General features: G+C 44.3%; 1 protein-coding gene across 1 annotated transcript in view; it reads left to right on the top strand.

Annotated features, from left to right (window-relative positions):
• The window catches only part of LOC144507517 (protein piccolo-like), a 351,797-nt gene that overhangs the window by 162,120 nt on the left and 164,490 nt on the right, over positions 1-25,187 (top strand). Inside the window, exons 12-13 of the mRNA XM_078234644.1 lie at positions 5,753-5,883; positions 13,050-13,076. Coding sequence (XP_078090770.1) covers positions 5,753-5,883; positions 13,050-13,076 — 158 coding nt within the window. The remainder of the gene's footprint in view (positions 1-5,752; positions 5,884-13,049; positions 13,077-25,187) is intronic.

Genomic DNA, 25,187 nt, shown 5'->3' on the forward strand with positions numbered 1-25,187 from the left:
CCTGCCAGCATCAGTAGTAAATGCGCCTAGTTTGGGGGCGTTTAAGAGATCCGTAGATAGGTTCATGGACGAAAAGAAATTGGTTTAGGTTGGAGGGTCACAGTTTTTTTTTTAACTGGTCGGTGCAACATCGTGGGCCGAAGGGCCTGTTCTGCGCTGTAATGTTCTATGTTCTATGTTCTAGGACACAGGTTTAAGGTGCTGGGGGGTAGGTACAGAGGAGATGTCAGGGGTAAGTTTTTCACTCAGAGGGTGGTGGGTGAGTGGAATCGGCTGACGTCGGTGGTGGTGGAGGCAAACTCGTTGGGGTCTTTTAAGAGACTTCTGGATGAGTACATGGGATTTAATGGGATTGAGGGCTATAGATAGGCCTAGAGGTGGGGATGTGATCGGCGCAACTTGTGGGCCGAAGGGCCTGTTTGTGCTGTGGCTTTCTATGTTCTATGTTCTATGGATCTGGGAAGTGTGGATTGGCACAGGCTGTTCTCTGGTAAGGATGTAAATGGAAAGTGGGAGGCCTTCAAAGGAGAAATTTTGAGAGTGCAGAGTTTGTATGTTCCTGTCAGGATGAAAGGCAAAGTAAATAGGAATAAGGAACCTTGGTTCTCGAGGGAGATTGTAACACTGATTAAGAGGAAGAGAGAGTTGTATGAAATGTACAGGCAGCAAGGAACACATCAGATGCTCGAGGAGTATAAAAAGTGCAAGAAGCTACTTAAGAGGGAAATCAGGAGGGCTAAAAGAAGACATGAGGTTGCTTTGGCAGACAGAGTGAAGGAAAATCCAAAGAGCTTCTATAGGTATGTTAGGAGCAAAAGGATAGTGAGGGATAAAATTGATCCTCTTGAAGACCAGAGTGGTAGACTGTGTATGGAACCAAAAGAGATGGGGGAGATACGAAATTGTTTTTTTGCATCCGTATTTACTGAGGAAACGGGCATGGAGTCTACGGAAATAGGGCAAACAGGTAGAGAGGTCATAGAACCTTTACAGATTAAAGGGGAGGAGGTGCTCGCTGTCTTGAGGCAAATCAGAATGGATAAATCCCCAGGACCGGACAGGGTATTCCCACGGACCTTGAGGGAAGCTAGTGTTGAACTTGCAGGGGCCCTGGCAGACATATTTAAAATGTCAGTATTCACGGGGGAGGTGTCGGATGATTGGAGGGTGGCTCATGTTGTTCCGTTGTTTAAAAAAGGTTCCAAAAGAAATCCGGGAAATTATCGGCCAGTAAGTTTGACGTCGGTGGTGGGCAAGTTATTGGAAGATGTGATAAGGGATAGGATCTACAAATATTTGGAGAGACAGGGACTTATTAGGGAGAGTCAACATGGCTTTGTGCGTGGTAGGTCATGTTTGACCAATCTATTAGAGTTTTTCAAGGAGGTTACCAGGAAAGTGGATGAAGGGAAGGCGGTGGATGTTGTCTACCTGGATTTCAGCAAGGCCTTTGACAAGGTCCCTCATGGGAGGTTAGTTAGGAAGGTTCAGTCGCTGGTATACATGGGGAGGTAATAAATTGGATTAGACACTGGCTCAATGGAAGAAGCCAGAGAGTGGTTGTGGAGGATTGCTTCTCTGAGTGGAGGCCTGTGACTAGTGGTGTGCCGCAGGGATCGGTGTTGGGTCCATTGTTGTTTGTCATCTATATCAATGATCTGGATGATAATGTGGTAAATTGGATCAGCAAGTTTGCTGATGATACAAAGATTGGAGGTGTAGTGGACAGTGAGGAAGGTTTTCAAAGCTTGCAGAGGGATTTGGACCAACTAGAAAAATGGGCTGAAAAATGGCAAATGGAATTTAATGCAAACAAGTGTGAGATATTGCATTTTGGAAGGACAAACCAAAGTAGAACGTACAGGGTAAATGGTAGGACTCTGAGTGCAGTTGAACAGAGGGATCTGGGAATACAGGTACAGAATTCCCTAAAAGTGACGTCACAGGTGGATAGGGTCGTAAAGAGTGCCTTTGGTACATTGGCCTTTATAAATCGGAGTATCGAGTATAAAAGTTGGAGTGTTATGGTAAGGTTATATAAGGCATTGGTGAGGCCGAATTTGGAGTCTTGTGTACAGTTTTGGTCACCTAGTTACAGGAAGGATGTAAATAAGGTTGAAAGAGTGCAGAGAAGGTTCACAAGGATGTTGCCGGGACTTGAGAAGCTGAGTTACAGAGAGAGATTGAATAGGTTGGGACTTTATTCCCTGGAGCGTAGAAGATTGAGGGGAGATTTGATAGAGGTGTATAAGATTTTGATGGGTATAGATAGAGTGAATGCAAGCAGGCTTTTTCCGCTGAGGCTAGGGGAGAAAAAAACCAGAGGGCATGGGTTAAGGGTGAAAGGAGAAAAGTTTAAAGGGAATATTAGGGGGGGCTTCTTCACGCAGAGAGTGGTGGAATGAGCTGCCGGATAAAGTGGTAAATGCGGGGTCACTTTTAACATTTAAGAAAAACTTGGACGGGTTCATGGATGAGAGGGGTGTGGAGGGATATGGTCCAAGTGCAGGTCAGTGGGACTAGGCAAAAAATGGTTCGGCACAGACAAGAAGGGCCAAAAGGCCTGTTTCTGAGCTGTAATTTTCTATGGTTCTATGGTTCTCAGTATGTTATCGGGACTGGAAGGTTTGAATTATAAGGAGAGGTTGGATAGACTGGGACTTTTTTCCCTGTTGTGCAGAAGGATGAGGGGTGACCTTATAGAGGTTTTTAAAATAACCTGGAGCATAGATAAGATGAATAGCCAAGGTTTTTTTCCCAAGGGCAGGGGAGTCCAAAACTAGAGGGCATAGGTTTAATGTGAGAGGGGAAAGATTTAAAAGGGACATGAGGAGCAACTTTTTCACACAGAGATGATGTATGTATGGAATGAGCTGCCAGAGGAGGTGGTAGAGGCAGGTACAATTTCAACATTTATAAGACATTTGGACAGGTACATAGATAGGGAAGGTTTAGAGGGATATGGTCCAAACGCAGGCAAATGGGACTAGTTCAGTTTAGGAAACCTGGTCGGCATGGTCAAATTGGGCTGAAGGGTCTGTTTCTGTGTTGTATATCTCTATGACTTACTCAGCAATAACCTGCTCACAGATGCTCAGTTTAGGTTTCGCCAGAGTCACTCAGCTCCTGATCTTATTATAGCCTTGGTTGAAACATGAACAAAAAAACTGAAGCTAAAATGTGAGATGACAGTGTCTGCCCTTGGCATCAAGGCTGCATTAGACAAGTGTGGCATCAAGGAGCCCCAGCAAAACTGGAGTCAATGGGAATCAGGGGGAAAGCTCTCCTTTGGTCGGTGTCATACCTGGCACAAAGGAAAATGATTGTAGTGGTTGGAGGTCAATCATCTCAGCTCCAGGACGTCTCTGCAGAAGTTCCTCAGGTAGTGTCCAAGGCCCAACCATCTTCAGCTGATTCATCAATGACTTTCCTCCCATCGTAAGGTTAGAAGTCGGGATGTTCGCAGATGACTGCGCAATGTTCAGCACCATTCACAAGTCCTCAGATACTGGAGCAGTTCAAATGCAGCAAGCCTTGGACAATATTGAGGCTTCAGCTGATGAGTGGCAAGTAACATTCATGCCACCCAAATGCCAGGCAATGACCATCTCCAACAAATGAGAATCAATTATATTGGCTGGGATTTTACGACCTCGCTCGGGCAGTAAAATTCCGGCCATTATGATTGCTAACTCCCCTCTATCAACATCCTCGAGGTTACCATTGATCACAAACTGAACTGGAGTAGCCATAAAAAAACTGTGACTGCAATAGCAGGTCAGAGGTTTGGAATTCTATGGCAAGTAACACATTTCCTCTGACTCCCCAAAGCCTATCTGTTATCTACAAGTCAGGGATGTGATGGAATACTCTCCACTTGTCTGTACGAGTGAAGTTCCAACAATACTCAAGAAACTCAACACCTTGCAGGCCAAAGCAGCCAGCTTGATTACCACCCCATCCACCACCTTGAGCATTCACTCCTTCCACTTCAAACGCACAGTGGCAGCAGTGTATACCATCTACAAGATACATTGCAGCAACTCACCCAGGCTCCTTCAACAGCACCTTCTAAACCCATAATCTCTACCACTCAGTAGGCCAAGAGCAGCAGATGTATGGGAACACCACCATCTGCAAGCCACTTACATAGAACATAGAACATAGAACATAGAACATTACAGCGCAGAACAGGCCCTTCGGCCCACGATGTTGCACCGACCAGTTAAAAAAAAACTGTGACCCTCCAACCTAAACCAATTTCTTTTCGTCCATGAACCTATCTACGGATCTCTTAAACGCCCCCAAACTAGGCGCATTTACTACTGATGCTGGCAGGGCATTCCAATCCCTCACCACCCTCTGGGTAAAGAACCTACCCCTGACATCGGTTCTATAACTACCCCCCCTCAATTTAAAGCCATGCCCCCTCGTGCTGGATTTCTCCATCAGAGGAAAAAGGCTATCACTATCCACCCTATCTAAACCTCTAATCATCTTATATGTTTCAATAAGATCCCCTCTTAGCCGCCGCCTTTCCAGCGAAAACAATCCCAAATCCCTCAGCCTCTCCTCATAGGATCTCCCCTCCATACCAGGCAACATCCTGGTAAACCTCCTCTGCACCCTCTCCAAAGCCTCCACATCCTTCCTGTAATGTGGGGACCAGAACTGCACACAGTACTCCAAGTGCGGCCGCACCAGAGTTGTGTACAGTTGCAACATAACGCTACGACTCCTAAATTCAATCCCCCTACCAATAAACGCCAAGACACCATATGCCTTCTTAACAACCTTATCTACTTGATTCCCAACTTTCAGGGATCTATGCACACATACACCTAGATCCCTCTGCTCCTCCACACTATTCAAAGTCCTCCCGTTAGCCCTATACTCAACACATCTGTTATTCCTACCAAAGTGAATTACCTCACACTTCTCCGCATTAAACTCCATCCGCCACCTCTCGGCCCAACTTTGCAACCTGTCTAAGTCTTCCTGCAAACTACGACACCCTTCCTCACTGTCTACCACACCACCGACTTTGGTGTCATCAGCAAATTTGCTAATCCACCCAACTATACCCTCATCCAGATCATTAATAAATATTACAAACAGCAGTGGCCCCAAAACAGATCCCTGAGGTACACCACTTGTAACCGCACTCCATGATGAATATTTACTATCAACCACCACCCTCTGTTTCCTATCCTGACTTGGAAATATATCGCTGTTCCTTCACAGTCGCTGGGCCAATATCCTGGAACACCCTCCCTTACAACACCGTAGGTATACTAATCTGCATGGACTTCTGTGCTTCAAGAAGGCAGCTCACTACTCAAGGAAAATTAAGGAAACATTGGTCTAGTTAGCACTTCCTTAAATTATCATAAAGTGAGATTAGATCCAATTGCACCCAGATCATTTGTAGGTAATCCAATTTTCAAAACTAGCATCCATTTAATGTTGTATCATACCTGCTGATATATTGTTGTTAAATTGTAAAATGCATGGGACATAAAATTCTCTTCTCAATTTATTTATTTTGCAAAGTGCTGGAAGGTTTATGGATATAAGCAGTTACATATGGTAACAAAGGTGTACATGAAGAATTAAATGAATAATCGAACAGAAGTTATAATAACTAGTTTATTGCATTTTTCAACTTGGAAGGGCATTGGAAAATAAAAGCAACAAAATTTGATATCAACTTCTTTTTCTTAATGTCACTTAGAATCATTTTTTCTCTTAGTTACAAATGAACTATGACAAGCACATTGGAAATCTCATTGTTCACGTTCTACAAGCCCGGAACCTTGCTCCAAGAGACAACAATGGTTACTCAGATCCATTTGTTAAGGTTTATCTTCTACCAGGCAGAGGGTAAGGAAAGTATCTTATGAACTATATTGTCTTTGCAAAATCAAACATTACTTGCCTGGTGCACTTATTAAAAGGCTTAGAGTTGATATTAGATGATTTTTTTTGTACAGTGCAGTTAAATAATGTTCATGGAGTTCAAGCCTTTTCATGAAAAAATGTTTATGGATTGTAAGAGCTATTAAGGTGCAGGTCAGCATTCATTGTCAATCTTTATAACCTTTGGCTACACTCTAAAGTTCTTTCTGCACATTATTCAAATTGAACCCAGAAGCTGACTCTGGACCAATTAATTAACAGTTGTGGATTTGTAACTTGTTAAAACCTTGTAAAGGGTTATGGCCTAGGATAGGTTGAAATTTAACTGCAAGAAAAGATTTCACACTGGGGTGGAGACAATGAGGTCGCCTGATTGTCAATGCCACTTCCTTTATCATGACCTGCACAAATTGAATTAATGACATTAAATTTATAATTTCAGAATGTGCAGAATGGTCAAAGAGAAGGTATAGAGGTGTTTCCAATGACAAAACTGCATTGGCCATTATAAAGATTAACTGTGTGTTTCTGAAATCCAAAAAGCATTTTATCAATAATGCTTATGTTCTCCTGTTTTAATAAACCACTTTAATTTTCTATAGCTGTTGATTAAATTAATTAAGATAATGCAATGGGGTGAATTTTCCTGTTCCGCCCGCCACGGGAATCGTAGCGGGGTGAGGGGCGGACTATGAGAAGATCCATTGACCATGGGCAGGATTTTCCAGTCTTGGGGTGAGTGCAGACGGAAAATCCCGCTGTGTGTGTGGCATAACATCATCAGTGTATATCAGGTCAATTCATGTATATTGGACTAGTTATATGAAAGTAAAATTGGACACCAAAATTATTGGACAAAATGTGAGAGCAAAAATGCCAACCGTACAACTGATAGTATTCCCAATCAACCATCAATTTCACAAAGTTCAGGAATTCAGAAATGTGTAGGCTGACTGGATAGTTTCCTGTCAATCAAAATAAACCAGAAAACCAGTTTCTCAACAACCGCATTTGGTTCCTCTGAAATATATAGCTGCTAAATAAAGAACCAATGTTACTTTAAAATCGGGCACAGCAAATGATTTAGACAAGCTGCTGCTATTTGATGCCGAATGGCCAATTGCCATGACTGATCTCACTATAGTTACAGGTGTAAGGTGGGCTAATTTATCAAAACAGCTCAGCAAGTACCCAATGAAACGGGTCAAAGCCAAATTCATCAATGTCATAAAGCCAAAATCAACCATCATCACATAGGATGGCAGAGCAGGCTCGATGGGCTGAATGACCTACTCCTGCTCCTCTGTTCCTAAGTTTAAAGAGGAGTACTGATCCTATCCTGTCACTCTTGTCATTGTTTTTATATAAATGATTTAAAAATTGACTCTAATAAAGCGTTTAGTGAAGAATTAAAATTCTACTAGAAAAGATTTACTAAGATGCTACCGGGACTTGATGGTTTGAGTTATAAGGAGGGGCTGGATAGACTGGGACTTTTTTCTCTGGAGCGTAGGAGGCTGAGGGGTGATCTTATAGAGGTCTATAAAATAATGAGGGGCACAAATCAGCTAGATAGTCAATATCTTTTCCCAAAGGTAGGGGATTCTAAAACTGGAGGGCATAGGTTTAAGGTGAGAGGGGAGAGATACAAAAGTGCCCAGAGGGGTAATTTTTTCACACAGAGGGTGGTGAGTGTCTGGAACAAGCTGCCAGAGGTAGTAGTAGAGGCGGGTACAATTTTGTCTTTTAAAAAGCATTTAGATAGTTACATGGGTACGATGGGTGTAGAGGGATATGGGCCAAATGCAAGCAATTGGGATTAGCTAAGGGGTTTTTAAAAAAAAGGCGACATGGACAAGTTGGGCCGAAGGATCTGTTTCCATGCTGTAATCCTCTATGACTCTAGCCTGCCACGACAGGGTGCATATTATTAATATTTTTAAGGGTTCATGGGCTGATGACCCATGTCATCTAAAGGGGTTCCACTTTAACACTTTGTTTATACACGTTCTCATTCTTTAGATTTGCATTTGATGTGGTTTAATTCTGAATAAATACTTTAATTAAAGTTTATTGTTCAATGTGAGCTGTCATGATAACTCCAGTGGCCCAGTGGAAGCAATGAGGGATATTGAGGCTGTGTGTCCCTGGGGAAAGGTGGTCTCAGGCTATGAAGTGAGGGCCAGTTGTTGTAATTATCCTGAATATTAAATATTTAAGCATGGAGCATTCCTTTATTTGGCAAATACAAAAAAAACAATTGCCACCTGCAGCAGAAACATTTATAGAGACAGAGGGACTTATCTCCATGGAGTGATTTGAAGGAGCCATTCCAATGAGTTACGAGAGAAGTTAGTGCTTTGACCCAAATTACATATCAATTCTGAGCGACCAAAACTTGAACAATCAGCAATATACCGCCAACATTTTCACTTTCCTCTGCAAATCCTGTGGGATTTGGCTATATTTTGCAATGGGTTTGTGAAATTAGGTATAATTTTACAGCACAGAAACTATTTTCAGCAACTGCCTCAAACTCCAAGACCAGAATTCTCTGACCTGGTGGAATTCTCTGACCTGGCCGGAATTCTCTGACCTCACCGGCAGCTGGGATTCTCCGGTCCTGTTGCAGTGAGCGGAGATTTGGCTGAGCGCCAAGTTCTTCGTTCTCGCTGGCAGTGATAGCGGGCAAAGGAGACCAGAAAATTCCAGCCCACATTTTGAATATTCAGTTTAACAACCAACCGAAAGATTATTTTGAGGGAAAAGGAGAAGAGTCCTGGATCATAAGTTCAGTGAACACGAAATGGGGAAAAAATTATTTTTAGAAACAAGGCTGCCATTGTACAATCTCATTCAACCATATAAGGGGATTCCTTGCCTCATGAAGATGGAACTCAATAAGTACTCTTATTGTTTCTATTCTGCTGCCTCCATTATGTTGATATAAACAATAATTTAAAGCAAAGTGTGAAATCTGGAAATCTGAAACAAAAACGGAATGTTCTAGCAAATCCCAGCAAGTCTGGCAGCATCAATGCAGAAATAACCAAAGAAGCGGTGTAGGAACATAGAAAATAGGAGCAGGAGGAGGCCATTGAGCCCTTGGAGCCTACTCCGCCATTCATTATGATCATGGCCAATCATCAAACTCCACAGCTTAATCCCACTCCCGTCCCCCACCCCCTCCCGCCAATATCCCTTGGTCCCTTTTGCTTCAAGAATTGTATCTATCTCCTTGGAAACATGCAATGTTTTGGGCTCAATTTCTGACCACTCTCTGAGTGAAGATATTTCTCAGTCCTAAAAGTTCTACTTTGTATTTTTAGACTACGACCCCTGGTTCTGGACACCCCCACCATCGGGAACATCCTTCCTGCATCTACTCTGTCGAACCCTGTTAGAATTTTATAGGTTTCCATGAAATCCCCCCTCATTCTTCTAAACTCGAGTGAATGTGATCCTAATTGACTCAATCTCTCCTTATATGAGAGACCTGCCATTCCAGGAATCAACCTGGTAAACCTTCGCTGCACTCCCTCTATAGCAAGGACACTCTTCCTCACAGGAGATCAAAACTGCACACAATATTCTGGGTGTGGCCTCACCAAGGCCCTGTATAATTATAGCAACACATCCCTGCTTCTGTACTCGAATCCTCTCGCTATGAAGGCCAACACACCATTTGTCTTTTTTACTGCCTGCTGCACCTGCATGCTTACCTTCAGTGACTGGTGTATGAGGACACCCAGGTTAATTTTAGCAACTTTTAGGGCACCCTGGTCTTGTTGCACATTCCCCTCTATTAAAATACAGCCATTCAGATAATAATCTGTCTTCCTATTATCGCTACCAAAGTGGATAACCTCACATTGATCCACATTATACTACATCTGCCATGCAGATGCCCACACACTCAGCCTGTCCAAATCATGCTGAAGCATCTCTGCATCCTCCTCACAGCTCACTCTCCCACCCAACTTTGTGTCATCTGCAAATTTGGAGATAATACATTTAGTTCCCTCATCTAAATCATTAAGATATATTGTGAATCGCTGAGGTCCCAGCACTGATCTCTGCGGAACCCCACTAGCCACTACCTGCCATTTGGAAAATTACCCATTTATTCCTATTCTTTGTTTCCTTTCTGCAAACCGTAGAGTCATAGAGGTTCACAGCATGGAAACAGGCCCTTCTGCCCAACTTGTCCATGCTGCCCAGTTTTTACCATTAAGCTTTTGACCCATATCCTCTAGACCCATCTTATCCATGTAACTGTCTAAATGCTTTTTAAAAGACAAAATTGTACCCGCCTTTATTACTACCTCTGGCAGCTTGTTCCAGACACTGACAGGGCGGCACGGTAGCACAGTGGTTAGCACTGCTGCTTCACAGCTCCAGGGACCTGGGTTCAATTCCCAGCTTGGGTCACTGTCTGTGTGGAGTTTGCACATTCTCTTCGTGTCTGCATCGGTTTCCTCCGGGTGCTCCGGTTTCCTCCCACAGTCTAAAGATGTGCGGGTTAGGTTGATTGGCCATGCTAAAATTGCCCCTTAGTGTCCTGAGATGCGTAGATTAAAGGGATTAGCGGGTAAAATATGTAGGGATATGGGGGTAGGGCCTGGGTGGGATTGTGGTCGGTGCAGACTCGATGGGCCGAATGGCCTCTTTCTGTACTGTAGGGTTTCTATGATTCTATGATTCACCACCCTCTGTGTGAAAAGATTACCCCTTTGGACCCTTTTGTATCTCTCCCCTCTCATGTTAAGCCCCTTCCCTCCAGTTTTAGAGTCCCCGACCTTTGGGAAAAGATACTGACTATCTAGCTGATGTATGCCCCTCATTATTTTATAGACCTCTGTAAGATCACCCTCTAAGCCTCCTACACTCCAGGAAAAAAAAGTCCCATTCTATCATGGTTTGATTAGTAAGTTTGCGGACGACACGGAGATTGGTGTAATTGCAGAAAGCGATGAGGACCGTCAGAGGATACAGCAGGATATAGATCGGTTGGAGACATGGGCAGAGAGATGGCAGATGCAGTTTAATTCGGACAAATGTGAGGTAATGCACTTTGGAAGATCTAATACAGATGGGAAATATACAGTAAATGGCAGACACTTTAAGAATATTAATAGGCAAAGGGATCTGGGTGCACAGGTACACAGGTCACTGAAAGTGGCAACGCAGGTGGAGAAGGTAGTCAAGAAGGCATACATAGAACATAGAACATAGAACATTACAGCGCAGAACAGGCCCTTCGGCCCACGATGTTGCACCGACCAGTTAAAAAAAAAAAACAGCATGCTTGCCTTCATTGGCCGGAGAATTGAGCTTAAAAATTGGCAAGTGATGTTGCAGCTTTACAGAACCTTAGTTAGGCCGCACTTGGAATATAGTGTTCAATTCTGGTCGCCACACTACCAGAAGGATGTGAAGGCTTTGGAGAGGGTGCAGAAAAGCTTTACCAGTATATTGCCTGGTATCGAGGGCATTAGCTATGAGGAGAAGTTGGAGAAACTTTGTTTGTTCTCACCGGAACAACGGAGGTTGAGGGGCGACCTGATAGAAGTCTCCAAGATTATGAGAGGAATGGACAGAGTGGATAGTCAGAAGCTTTTTCCCAGGGTGGAAGAGTCAATTACTCAGGGGTATAGGTTTAAGGTGCGAGGGGCAAGGTTTAAAGGAGATGTACGAGGCACATTTTTTACACAGAGGGAGGTAGGTGCCTGGAACTCGCTGCCGGGGGAGGTGGTGGAAGCAGATACGGTAGTGACTTTTAAGGGGCATCTTGACAAATACATGAATAGGATGGGAATAGAGGGATATGGTCCCCGGAAGAGTAGGGTGTTTTAGTTAAGTCGGGCAGCATGGTCGGTGCAGACTTGGAGGGCCGAAGGGCCTGTTCCTGTGTTGTAATTTTCTTTGTTCTTTGTTTAATCCTTTGAGCTTTAATTCTATACGCTAATCTCTTATGTGGGAATTTGTCAAAAGTCTTCTGAAACCACATCCACTGGTTCTCCCTGGTCACTCTGCTAAAAAGTAAAGTTTATTTATTGGTCACAAGTATTCTTATATTAACACTGCAATTAAGTTACTGTGAAAATCTAGTTATATCTTTAAAGAATTCCAGCAGATTTGCCAAGCATGATTTCCCTTTCGTAACTCCATGCTGACTCTGATTCTATCACTGTTTTTCAAGTGCTCTGCTATAAAATCTTTGGTAATGGACTTTACCCCACTACCAATGTCATGCTGTCTCATATTTGACACACAATGTTAACTCTAGACCATAAGACATGGGAGCAGAAGTTGGTCATTTGGCCCATCGAGTCTGCTCTGCCATTCACTGAGATCATGACTGATCTGAAATGATAATCTGAAACTCCACTTCCCTGCCTTATCCCCATAACCTTTGATTCCCTTAATGCTGTCTTCACAGAAGCTCATTCACAGAAGCTGCCAGACCTACTGAGTTTCTCCAGAACCTTTGGCTTTTGATTTCAGAAAATAATTTAACCTGATATCTATCAACGTCATTACATATTTATCAGTGAAAAGTCCATTTGAAATCCAACTTGGATTAAAACTTCAATATTTTTCCAAACATCTCAGCTGTTGAGGGAGACATGGACATTTGTCCTGGAATTGAAATTCCACAGTATGATCAAATGAGGACAGAATTGGACATTGCTCTCACTCACTCTTCCAATGTCAAAATAGCATAGAGACAGACACACATTCTCTAGAATTTCCTCAGGCTGATGTGGAGCAAGGAAATAAAAATATTCCTCTATTCATTCTACTAAAAATGTAATTATAAATGCTAATTTTGTTTTTGCTCTTGTCCTGTTTAATTGCATTAAGTGTTAATTTTAATTAGTGTTCAGATTATTTCATAATCCAAGGGAGAATGGTGGTAACTGTCTGTTTCATGTTACATTAGCTGTTTGTTTTCCTGTTCTAACCCAAGTAATTATTTCTTCTCCCCTCCCCTCCCTACATTTTAACTATGAATTGGTTCACATGCTCAGCTTACTCTCTATCTCATGCTGATTTGTCTTTGCCTCTGTGCATTTTCTTTATTTTCTATTTGCTCTGCTCCCTCCTCAACCTTTGGGCGTTTTCAGCCAAGTTATGGTTGTCCAGAATGCAAGGTAGTGTTTGCTATTTCCTTCTGTTTGTAATTTCTGCTGAGCAAGTTATACTGACAAAGCATCAGTGAACTGACTTTAGAGCTGGATTCCTTTGCACATTTGTATCTGTGGCATAACAAGCATTTTGTTCGCTCTACTAACCAATAACATTCCTGATATTGTATGATACTTCCAAATAAGAATGCACCTCTAAAGTTAGTCACTTTCTGACTTTAATCTGACTCTTTGTTCCAGTATAGTTAGAAATTATTAAGCTTTCATGGACATGATGCAATGGGAAAATGAAAAGCACTTTAATTTCTGCCTTAGTTACCCATATTTTATGCTACTTCACTTTTTGGTCTGAGGAAGATAGAGAAACCAAAGGAATATACAGCTGGCGCTAAATGTAAAACTTGTTTGTTTCAGTCTGAAACATCGCTTCCATCAGATCAAATTGCCTTCTGGCTTTTGTAAAACAGCAGATATAGAGAAATTTTGAGCATAAATAAAACAAAACTCATGGAAGTAAAACCTTTCCTTATATTGTCCACATACCATTGTATCGATGAAGAATTTAATGTAAAAACCTTGTCAGCTGCCAATACCTGAAAATATAGCAATGTTTCCTTTTGAACAGCTGAACATTCTCATTCCATCAGTTAGCATACAATCTGGATAATTAAACTGAATTTTTTCTACCTATCCGAAGCATAAATATTATCAATGTGCATGTACAGTACACACCAGATGAAATCTGACTATTCACTTTGACTTTGTACCTGCTCAGTTTCAAATCCTGTATAGCTGAGGTATCCAACCTAAAGCCCATGGGTCAAATTTATCTCCACAATCCCGCAAGGCCATTTACAAAATCAAAATAACTTGATTTTTTTTAGCAACAGCCTTTCTTTTTTTTCTTCTGTCCTGTTTCAGTTGTGTGTCTGGAGATTTGGAAAAGGTTGTAATCTAATTGATGGGTAGTTGCTCCAAAGCAAAACCCAAATATTTGCCCCATGATGTGATATTTGTGGCCCAAAAAACAGAAAAGCTTCTTAACTGAGGCATCTATGATGCTTGACAAAAGGAGATGGGTCAACATTTGAAATTTCAGAGCAACAAATGTGTGGGGAACAATTGTTTGCCTTTCCATTACCAGATTATAAATTGTGCATTTCCTGTACAAATTGTAAACATTCTCTTTCTAGTTATCATTGGTACACGTGTGATCTATGTATACTTAGCAATGTCAGCTTTTGTGTTTTGTGTACTGAGAAAGCAAATTAAAGAACGGATCCAAAACCTAGCAGATCAATGTGGTGAAATTAATGAAAGACTCGGTATTTAAATTGTGTTTCTTGTACAGTGTGATCTTAGACAAATTGCTTGACAAAATGTTACACCTTGATTCCAAGCTCCTTCATTTTCATTTGTTGTTTATATTTAATAACTTTTAAAGGAATGAAATAAGATGGAAACAGCTGTCAATGAGTTCTTTTAAAATGAAAACTGCATTTCCATTGATAAGGTGCATGATAAAAAGATTCAAAAATTCATCTTGAACCTTTTGATTTTTCAAAGCCAGACTGCTGGCTCCCAGTTGACCATTTACAATAAAACCAGAATCAACACTTTCTTGTCAAAGGTTTCAGTTTATTAAATATTCTATGCATGATGGGAAAATAAAGCATCCAAATACAAATGTTGAATTTGGGACATTCCCAGTTAATCGATGTTGTTCTGTTTTCTTGGCTTGCTGATTTCCTAATGTTTGAATTATAACTGAGCTTTCTCGTTACATAACACAGGGTCAGTTTGTGTTTTAACAACACCAGGTTAAAGTCCAACAGGTTTATTTGGTAGCAAATACCATTAGCTTTCGGAGCGCTGCTCCTTCATCAGATGAAGTGGAAATGTGCTCTCTTTGTGTAGCCCAGAGCAATTTTAGATTATTTCTTCTGTGAAAAACAATTCCAAATTTCTCTTCAGTGGTTCTTTCCCAAAGAGCAATTTGCTTCCAGTTAATCTCCTTATATTAGGAATGTAGGTGAATGGAATTAGGAGTCGGCACTTCCATATACCTGTGTGACCAATCATAAATTTACCACAGGGACTGCAACAGTCCCAGAAGGTGACTCACCACCTTCTCAAGGGCAACTAGGGATGGGCAACAAATGCTGGTCTAGCCAGTGATGGCCACATTCCATTAATGAATTGTTTAAAAATCCATTGATATTCACACTTGATGCAACATCGCAGTAAGGATCAAATTTCTCCTCATCAGATATTTGGGACAGGATTCAGTCGAGGTGAGGGTCCCCAATTAGTGGCGAATGGGCATGATCCCAACTAAGGATAGAGGAAGCTTGAAATTGGAGGGCTAATAGGTGACCATCCAGCATGAATGTAATTGCAACCTGCCAATGTGACAAGAGAGAGAGAGAGTGTGTCTCTATCTTGAAGTGCACTCTCAATATGTTAAATATTTTTAAACTAAAAAACTGGCCAAGGCTCTCTGACCACCGTTATGAATGGGAAACTCCTCCACAAGATAGGCGAGGGCACAGCCATGGACAGATAAGGGGGAGGACTTCAAAGCTTGCCTGAAATGCTGGCCATCCAGTCTGCGTGTCTGTTTGCACTGTTTGAGAACAGATAACCACTCCATCTGACGAAGGGGCAGCGCTCTGAAAGCTTATGGTATTTGCTACCAAATAAACCTGTTGGACTTTAACCTGGTGTTGTGAGACTTCTTCTGTGCTTACCCCAGTCCAACGCCGGCACCTCCACATCATCCAGTCTGCCACCAGGAGGTTAGCTCCAGGCACCTGGTTTAGACCATTCAGACGCCCAGAGGCTAACTAGAGAATTCCAGTCAGCGTCTTGGTAATCGACCTAAGGTTAGGAGCAGGAATAGGCCATTCAGCCCCTCAAGCCTGCTCTGCCATTTGATAAGTTCATGGCTGATCTGACTGTGGCCCCAACTCTCCTTCCCTGTATAAGCCTATAACCTTTAACTTCCTTGCAATCAAGGATTAATCTAACTGAGCCTTAAAAATATTCCATGAGCCTGCCTCCACTCTCTCTGGGGAAGAGAATCCCACAGACTAATGGCCCTCTGAGGGAAAGCGTTTCTCCTCTTATCTGTCTTAAACGAAAGGGCTCTTATTTTTAAACAGTGTACCCGAGTTCTAATCTCTCCCACAAATACCCTTAGATATTCAGGTCCCAGCCTTGGTCACCAAGTAACTGTATCTGAAATGTTTATCATACCATATTCAGTTATTTTTCTTTCTGTTATCAATTCATCTATCTTGTTATAATTGTGTCCATTCAAGTAAAGAGTTTTTAATTGAGCCGGGGTGGTTGTTTGCCGCACTTAAAGTATTGCGTTCAATTCTGGTCGCCACATTACAGGAAGGATGTGGAGGCTTTGGAGAAGATGCAGAAGAGGTTTACCAGGATGCTGCCTGGGTTAGAGGGTATGAGCTATAAGGAGAGGCTGGACAAATGAGGGTTGTTTTCTCTGGAGTGGCGGAGGCTGAGGGGAGACCTGATAGAAGCCTGTCGTCTACATGGACTTTAGCAAGGTCTTTGACAAGGTACTGCATGATAGGTTGTTGCACAAAGTTAAATCTCACGGGATCCCGGATGTGGTATCTAAATGGATACAAAATTAGCTTCTTGACAGAAGCCAGATGGTGGTTGTAGAGAGTTGTTTTTCAAACTGGAGGCCTGTGACCAGCGATGTGCCTCAGGGATCAGTGCTGGGCCCACTGTTATTTGTCATTTATATTAATGATATATATATTTCTTGGCCCATCGAGCCTGCACCAACAACAATCCCACCCAGGCCCTATCCTCATAATCCCACATATTTACTCTTCTAATACCCCTGACGCTAAGGGGCAATTTAGTATAGCCAATCAACCTAACCCACACATCTTTGGATTGTGGGAGGAAACTGGAGCACCCGGAGGAAATCCACGCAGACATGGGGAGAATGTGTAAACACCACACAGACAGTGACCCAGGGCTAGAATTGAACTGGGTCCCTGGTGCTGTGAGGCAGCAGTGCTAACCACTGTGCCACCGTGCCTCCATTGATTAAGATGTGAAAAATAGAGAAGGAAAGTAAGCTAGCAGGAACATTAAAACTGACTGTAACAGTTTCTATAGATATGTAAAGAGAAAAAGAATGAAAAAAATGAATGTAGGATCCTTATAGTCAGAAATGGGAGAATTCATAACGGGGAGTAAAGAATTGGCTGAGGAATAAAGCTTATACTTTGCTATGGTCTTCACAAGGGAAGACATGAATAACGTATCAGAAGTTCTGAGAGAAACATGTTTTAGTGAGGAGCTGAAGGAAATCAGCATTAGTAGAGAAAGGGTTTTGAGGAAATTGATTGGAAATTGATCCGTATTTACTGAGGAAACAGCCCAACAGCCCAAGGGAAATGGAAGAATGGATATGTCAGGAGATAATGGATAGGTGCAGGAAAAATAGGGTTGTTGTAGTGGGAGACTTCAGTTTCCCTGGTATAGACTGGAAATCGGGTAGGGCTGGGAGTCTGAATAGGGAGGAATTTGTAAAATGCGTACAGGAAGGTTCTTTGGAACAATATGTAGATAGCCCGACTAGAGCGCGGGCTATACTGGACCTAGTACTGGGGAATGAGCCCGGTCAGGTCTTCAAAGTTTCGGTAGGGGAACATGTGGCAAATAGTGACCACAATTCTGTTAGCTTTAGGATAGTGATGGAAAAGGATGAGTGGTGTCCCAAGGGTAAGGTGTTGGATTGGGGGAAGGCTAACTTTAGTGGGATTAGGCAGAAATTGGCAGCTCTTGATTGGGAGAGGCTGTTTGAGGGTAAATCCACATCTGGCGTGTGGGAGTCTTTTAAGGAATAGTTGTTAGGGCTGCAGGATCGGCATGTGCCTGTAAAAAAGAAGGATAGGAAGGGTACGATTCGAGAAACGTGGATAACCAGGGAAATTGAGGGATTGGTCAAAAAGAAAAGAGAGGCGTACGTTAGGTCCAGGCAGCTAAAAACGGAGGGAGCTCTGGAGGAATACAAAGAAAGTAGGAAAGAACTCAAACGAGGAATTAGAAGGGCAAAAAGGGGTCACGAAATGTCCTTGGCAGACAGGATTAAGGAGAATCCCAAGGCATTTTATTGATACGTTAGGAACAAAAGGGTTGTCAGGGAAAAAATTGGACCTCTCAGGGACAAAAGTGGGGAATTATGCTTAAAGCGCAAAGAAGTAGGGGAGATCCAAAATGAATACTTTGTGTTGGTATTCACAAAGGAGAGGGATGTGTTGACTGGGAGTGTCTCGGAGGGGAGTGTTGATCCGTTAGAGAAAATCTTACAAGGGAGGAAGTGTTAGGTTTTTTAGGGGATATAAAGACTGACAAATCCCCAGGGCCTGATGTAATCTATCCAAGGCTGCTCAGGGAGATGAAAGATGAAATTGCTGGGCCTCTGACGCAAATCTTTGTCTCGTCACTGGACACAGGTGAGATCCCAGAGGAGTGGAGGGTAGCGAATGTGGTCCCGTTATTTAAGAAGGGTAGGAAGGATAACCCGGGTAATTATAGGCCGGTGAGCTTGACGTCCGTGGTAGGGAAGTTGTTGGAGAGGATTCTTAAAGATAAGAAGTATGCGCATTTAGAATGGTTTTGTGAGAGGGAGGTCATGCCTCACTAACCTGGTGGAGTTTTTTAAAGAAGTGACTAGAATGGTTGACGAAGGAAGGGCCGTGGATGTCGTCTATATCGACTTTAGTAAAGCGTTTGACAAAGTCCCTCATGGTAGGTTGGTGCAAAAGGTTGGATCTCATGGGATAAAGGGGGAGGTGGCTAGATGGGTGGAGAACTGGCTTGGTCATAGAAGACAGAGAGTGGTAGTGGAAGGGTCTTTTTCCGGCTGGAGGCCTGTGACTCGTGGTGTTCCGCAGGGCTCTGTATTGGGACCTCTGCTGTTTGTGATTTATATAAACGATCTGGAAGAAGGTGTAACTGGGGTGATCAGTAAGTTTGTGGACGACACGAAAATGGCTGGACTTGTAGATAGTGAGGAGCATTGTCAGAGGCTACAGAAGGATATAGATAGGCTGGAAATTTGGGCAAAGAAATGGCAGATGGAGTTCAATCCAGATAAATGCGAAGTGATGCATTTTGGTAGAACTAACGTAGGGAGGAGCTATACGATAAATGGCAGAACCATAAAGGGTGTAGATACGCAGAGGGACCTGGGTGTGCAAGTCCACCGATCCTTGAAGGTGACGTCACAGGTGGAGAAGGTAGTGAATAAGGCATATGGCATGCTTGCCTTTATAAGACGGATCATAGAGTATAATAGTTGGGGTCTGATGTTGCAGTTGTATAGAACGTTGGTTCGGCCGCATTTGGAATACTGCATCCAGTTCTGGTCGCCACACTACCAGATGGACGTGGAGGCTTTAGAGAGATTGCAGAGGAGGTTTACCAGGATGTTGCCTGGTATGGAGGGGCTTAGTTATGAGGAGAGATTGGGTAAATTGGGGTTGTTCTCACTGGAAAGACGGAGGATGAGGGGTGACCTAATAGAGGTGTATAAAATTATGAAAGAGTTTTAACAACACCAGGTTAAAGTCCAACAGGTTTATTTGGTAGCAAACACCATTAGCTTTCGGAGCGCTGCGCCTTCGTCAGATGGAGTGGAAATGTGCTCTCAATCAGGGCACAGAGACACAAAAATCAAGTTACAGAATACTGATTAGAATGCGAATCCCTACAACCAACCAGGCCTTAAAGATACAGACAATGTGGGTGGAGGGAGCATTAAAGAGATGTGTATTGTCTCCAGACAGGACAGCCTGCAAGTCCAGGAGGCAAGCTGTGGGGGTTACTGATAATGTGGCATAAATCCAACATCCCGGTTTAGGCCGTCCTCATGTGTGCGGAACTTGGCGATCAGTTTCTGCTCAGCGACTCTGCGCTGTCGTGTGTCATGAAGGCCGCCTTGGAGAACACTTACCTGAAGATCAGAGGCTGAATGCCCGTGACTGCTGAAGTGCTCCCCCACAGGAAGAGAACAGTCTTGCCTGGTGATTGTCGAGCGGTGTTCATTCATCCGTTGTCGTAGCGTCTGCATGGTACATTGGTAAGCGTTCTCCAAAGCGGCCTTCATGACACACGACAGCGCAGAGTCGCTGAGCAGAAACTGATAGCCAAGTTCCGCACACATGAGGACGGCCTAAGCTGGGATGTTGGATTTATGTCACATTATCAGTAACCCCCACAACTTGCCTCCTGGACTTGCAGGCTGTCCTGTCTGGAGACAATACACATCTCTTTAACCTGTGCTTATTGCTCCCTCCACACACATTGTCTGTATCTTTAAGATCTGGCTGGCTGCAGGGATTCGCATTCTCATCAGTATTCTGTAACTTGATTTTTGTGTCTCTGTGCCCTGTTTGAGAGCACATTTCCACTCCATCTGACGAAGGAGCAGCGCTCCGAAAGCTAATGGTGTTTGCTACCAAATTAACCTTGGACTTTAACCTGGTGTTGTTAAAACTCTTACTGTGTTCACCCCAGTCCAACGCCGGCATCTCCACATCATTAAAATTATGAAAGGCATAGATAGGGTGAACGGTGGGAAGCTTTTTCCCAGGTCGGTGGTTACGTTCACGAGGGGTCATAGGTTCAAGGTGAGGGGGGGGCGGGAGGTTTAACACGGATATCAGAAGGACGTATTTTACACAGAGGGTGGTGGGGGCCTGGAATGCGCTGCCAGGCAAGATGGTGGAGGCGGACACACTGGGAACGTTTAAGACTTATCTAGATAGCCACATGAACGGAGTGGGAATGGAGGGATACAAAAGAGTGGTCTAGTTTGGACCAGGGAGTGGCACGGGCTTGGAGGGCCGAAGGGCTGTTCCTGTGCTGTATTGTTTTTTGTTAGCGGGTAGGGCCTGGGTGGGATTGTGGTCGGTGCAGACTCGATGGGCCGAATGGCCTCCTTCTGCACTGTAGGGTTTCTATGGTTTGTTCTTTGAAACGGGCCTGGAGTCTACGGAAATAGGGCAAGCAGGTAGGGAGGTCATGGAACCTTTACAGATTAAAGCGGAGGAGGTGCTCGCTGTCTTGAGGCAAATCAGAGTGGATAAATCCCCAGGACCGGACAGAGTATTCCCACGGACTTTGAGGGAAGCTAGTGTTGAAATTGCAGGGGCCCTGGCAGACATATTTAAAATGTCAGTATTCACGGGGGAGGTGCCGGATGATTGGATCCGGTCCACGCCCGAACCGTGCGGCCCGACGATTTAAATGCATTAGCATGCATTTAAATCGATTTAATGAACCGCGCGCCCACTCTACCACCAAATCCAATTTTACCACCGCCCAATCCGGATCCGCGCTTTGAACGACCTGCTGAATAAAAGTCCGAAGCAGATTCCTATTCTGCAGAGGAACCTCCGAAGCTCTCTCTGCCCTTGTGAAGTCACCTTGCGGCCACCGTCCTTCTCGACCATCCTTCTCAGAGCACCCCGATATCCAGCCCATGCCCCCCATCATTGGCAATCTCTCCACCTCCTCACCCTGGCAGACCCCCCCCCCCCGCTAACCACCCTGGCAGACTGACTCCCCTTCCCTGGAGGCAGATCCCCCCCGACGGGAGGCAGGCCCCCCCGGCAGTGCACCCCATCCCCTGCTGACCCCGCCCCCCCACCAGGATCAGACTCCCCTGGGAGGCAGGCCCCCCTCGGCAGACCACACCCCCAGCCTGCCTCGATCGCATCCTTCACCATCCTTCTTGACCATCTTCAGTCATTCGAGAGCCTGCAGCACCTTCCTGGCCACAGACTTGGAGCCACGGCTAAAGTGACCGGGCTTCACACCGTTCCGCTGGCGTCCGCCGGAGGAGGGGGGGGGTGCTCAGATGGATCTCTGGTTGGGGAGGGGGGGGAGGCGGGGGCTCAGATGGATTTCTGTTTGGTGGGGGGGGAGGTCTGCCGAGAGGGGCCAGCCTCCCGGGGGGGGTCTGTATTATTAAACTGGCCAAAAGGTAGGTGTCCTGGGTCATGTGACCTTGCTTCTCCACAAAAACAACAGAAGGGATGTTTATCTAATGTCTGGAATAGGGGGCATAACTCAAAAGACTGAACGCACATATATCACAGCGTGAAAAGCCAGCATTCTTTTAGATGAAATATACAGTCACCATAGACTTTTCTTCAACTGCAGTAATGACTGAAGTGGCCAACATAGGACCAGTTGGAAGAGAGCCGACAGCCTCCAGTGTAAAGTGCAGGAAGACATTTCAGAGTCCGGTGAATGGTGAGATTTTTAATTCAGCATCAAAGGCAAAAAAGATAATTTATTGACCACATTCAGTTGTTCCAGATGAGACTCGACGATTTCCAGGCAGCTGGACAGAGATATTGGAACAGGATGGATCAGTGGGAGCACTGACTGACAGACTCGTCCATGGAAATCTTTCGGCACCCACTCATTACCTGTGTTTAACAACACAGATTTGTGGCATCATGGAAATATTAACAGCTACTTGTGTTAAGCAAGAATGATGCAAATTGCAAATGTAGTTAAATACATGCAGCTGTGTTTATTGCTTCTGAGTGGCTTGCACAGGAACTGGTTATATTTTTAAACTAACAGATAATTGTAATTCTGAGTGAGAAATTTACTCGCAGGTATGATTTTAAGTCAAGGCATCATTTCTACTCCTCAGATCTGCGATCTGACACGGGCGCAGTTCAGAGCTCCGATCGTCCCAGCAGTGCTAAGTGCGGTTCGGACTGGAGCCAGCAAAACACGTTTGGGCGCGCTGGAAAGGGGATTCCAGACTCGGATCTATTTGACGCCCAGATTCGGCACTTAGACTCAGAATGGTAAAATCAGGCCCATAGTGTTCAATTCTGGTCGCCACACTACCAGAAGGATGTGGAGGCTTTGGAGAGGGTACAGAAAAGATTTACCAGGTTGTTGCCTGGTATGGAGGGCATTAGCTATGAGGAGAGGTTGGAGAAACTTGGTTTGTTCTCACTGGAGTGACGGAGGTTGAGGGAAGACCTGATAGGAATTTACAAGATTATGAGAGGCATGGACAGAGTGGATAGTCAGAAGCTTCTTCCCAGGGTGGAAGAGTCAATCACTAGGGGGCATAGGTTGAAGGTGCGAGGGGCAAGTTTTAAAAGAGATGTACGAGGCAGATTTTTTACACAGAGAGTGGTGGGTGCCTGGAACTCGTTGCCGGGGGAGGTAGTGGAAGCGGATACGGTAGTGACTTTTAAGGGGCGTCTTGACAAGTACATGAATGAGATGGGAATAGAGGGATATGGTGCCCGGAAGCGTAGGGGGTTTTAGTTAAGTCAGGCAGCATGGTCAGTGCAGGCTTGGAGGGACGAAGGGCCTGTTTCTGTGTTGTAATTTTCTTTGTTCTTGGGTAAGGGGGGAGGATCAGGATAGTGAATTTGATGATCAGCCATGATCCAAATTAATTGGGGAGCAGTCGCGAAGGGCCGAATGGCCTACTCCTGCTTCTAGTTTCTATGTTTAAATCAGATGCGTGCCCGATTTCTTGCCTCTTGCGATCTTACTGGCACTGGAATTCCGGCACATTCAGCCTCCTGCCCACTTCCGGTGAGAAGCTGAATAAACTATTTAAATGTATTTAAATCCTTATTTGAATGTAATTGATGAGCCCAGGACGCAATCATCCAGCCTCACCGGGAGAGCTTCTAAAAAACAAAGAGAACAAAGAAAATTACAGCTCAGGAACAGGCCCTTCGGCCCTCCAAATTCTTTCTGGCGAGGAACACATATGATCTCCATGAACGGGGACCAGTCATGATAGCCTCGCTGGTAGAATTGGAGGCCACTATCCTCCAGGCAGTGCCAGGGTGCGAGTCCTGAAGGGGCAGGTCCAGACCAGGGTGGGCCAAGTGGGTAGGGTGCCAGGCCCGCTACCACTCTGCAGGCGATCGGTAGGGAGGGAGAGAGGGAGACGTGATATTTCTGGGTGGTGTGGGGCTCACAATTGGCTGCGGGTCCACACGATAGCTGGGGGGGGGTGAGGCTGGATCGAGGCTCGCTGCAGCAGCAGAGGCCTGACAGGATTCTTTCTCTCAAACCTGTCAGGCCACTGCTGGTTGCCATTGCGCTTGTGCAGCCACTAAGGTCTGCACATGTGCAATAGCGCCTTCTGCTGCTCCAGCTGGCTTGCTGATGATTTAAGCCTCGCCCCTTCCCCTACAGCCGAGGAATGGTTTCACCCATTTTTTCATGCACTAAGTGCATAAAATTCTGGATTTGAACTCACCCAAAAGACAAGTGAGAAAATTTCCCATTTTCCTGCCCATACTGGACTTGGAATTTTTCTGGTAAGATCACCCCCTAGCAGTGTAGACACAAACTTAGCAAATGGAGAAGTAATTGGGAAAATGTGAACTTGTCCACTTTAGCAGAAAGAATAGAAAAGCAGCAAATGATTTAAATGGAGAGAGTTTCCAAATGCGGAGGTACAGAGGGATCTGGGTGTCCTGGTACATGAATCGCTAAAGGTTAATATGCAGTGACAACAAGTGATAGAAGGCCAAGTGGAATGTTGTTGCTTACAACAAGTGGGATGGAATATAAACATTTTGCTGCAGTTGTACAGATGTTGTGGTCGCTGCTGTGACCACATCTGGGGAAGATTTTTATCTCTGCTGGGTGGATGCATGCCTGACCCAAAGTGCATGAAGTAACATCTGGTCACATCAGGCATGTATCACATCATCACGCACTCTCTCGATATTTCGGTAGGCGGGCGCAGACATGAATTGGCAACTCGCTGCTGACAGTTATGTTGTTTGTTGAGGGAATTAAAGGGATTAAATTCTCAATTGACCCAATTTTCACACACGTCCCAGTGAGATTTCAGACTCTGTGCGTGGAAAACACGATGTGGAGATGCCGGCGTTGGACTGGGGTAAACACAGTAAGAAGTCTAACAACACCAGGTTAAAGTCCAACCTTTGGTTGGACTTTAACCTGGTGTTGTGAGAATTCTTACCATGGAAAATACGACAGGTGGACAACCATTTATTTATCTTTTTGGATTCAGGGATTGAATAAAAG

This window comes from Mustelus asterias, chromosome 19 (genome assembly GCF_964213995.1).
Source record: "Mustelus asterias chromosome 19, sMusAst1.hap1.1, whole genome shotgun sequence".
NCBI lineage: Eukaryota > Metazoa > Chordata > Chondrichthyes > Carcharhiniformes > Triakidae > Mustelus > Mustelus asterias.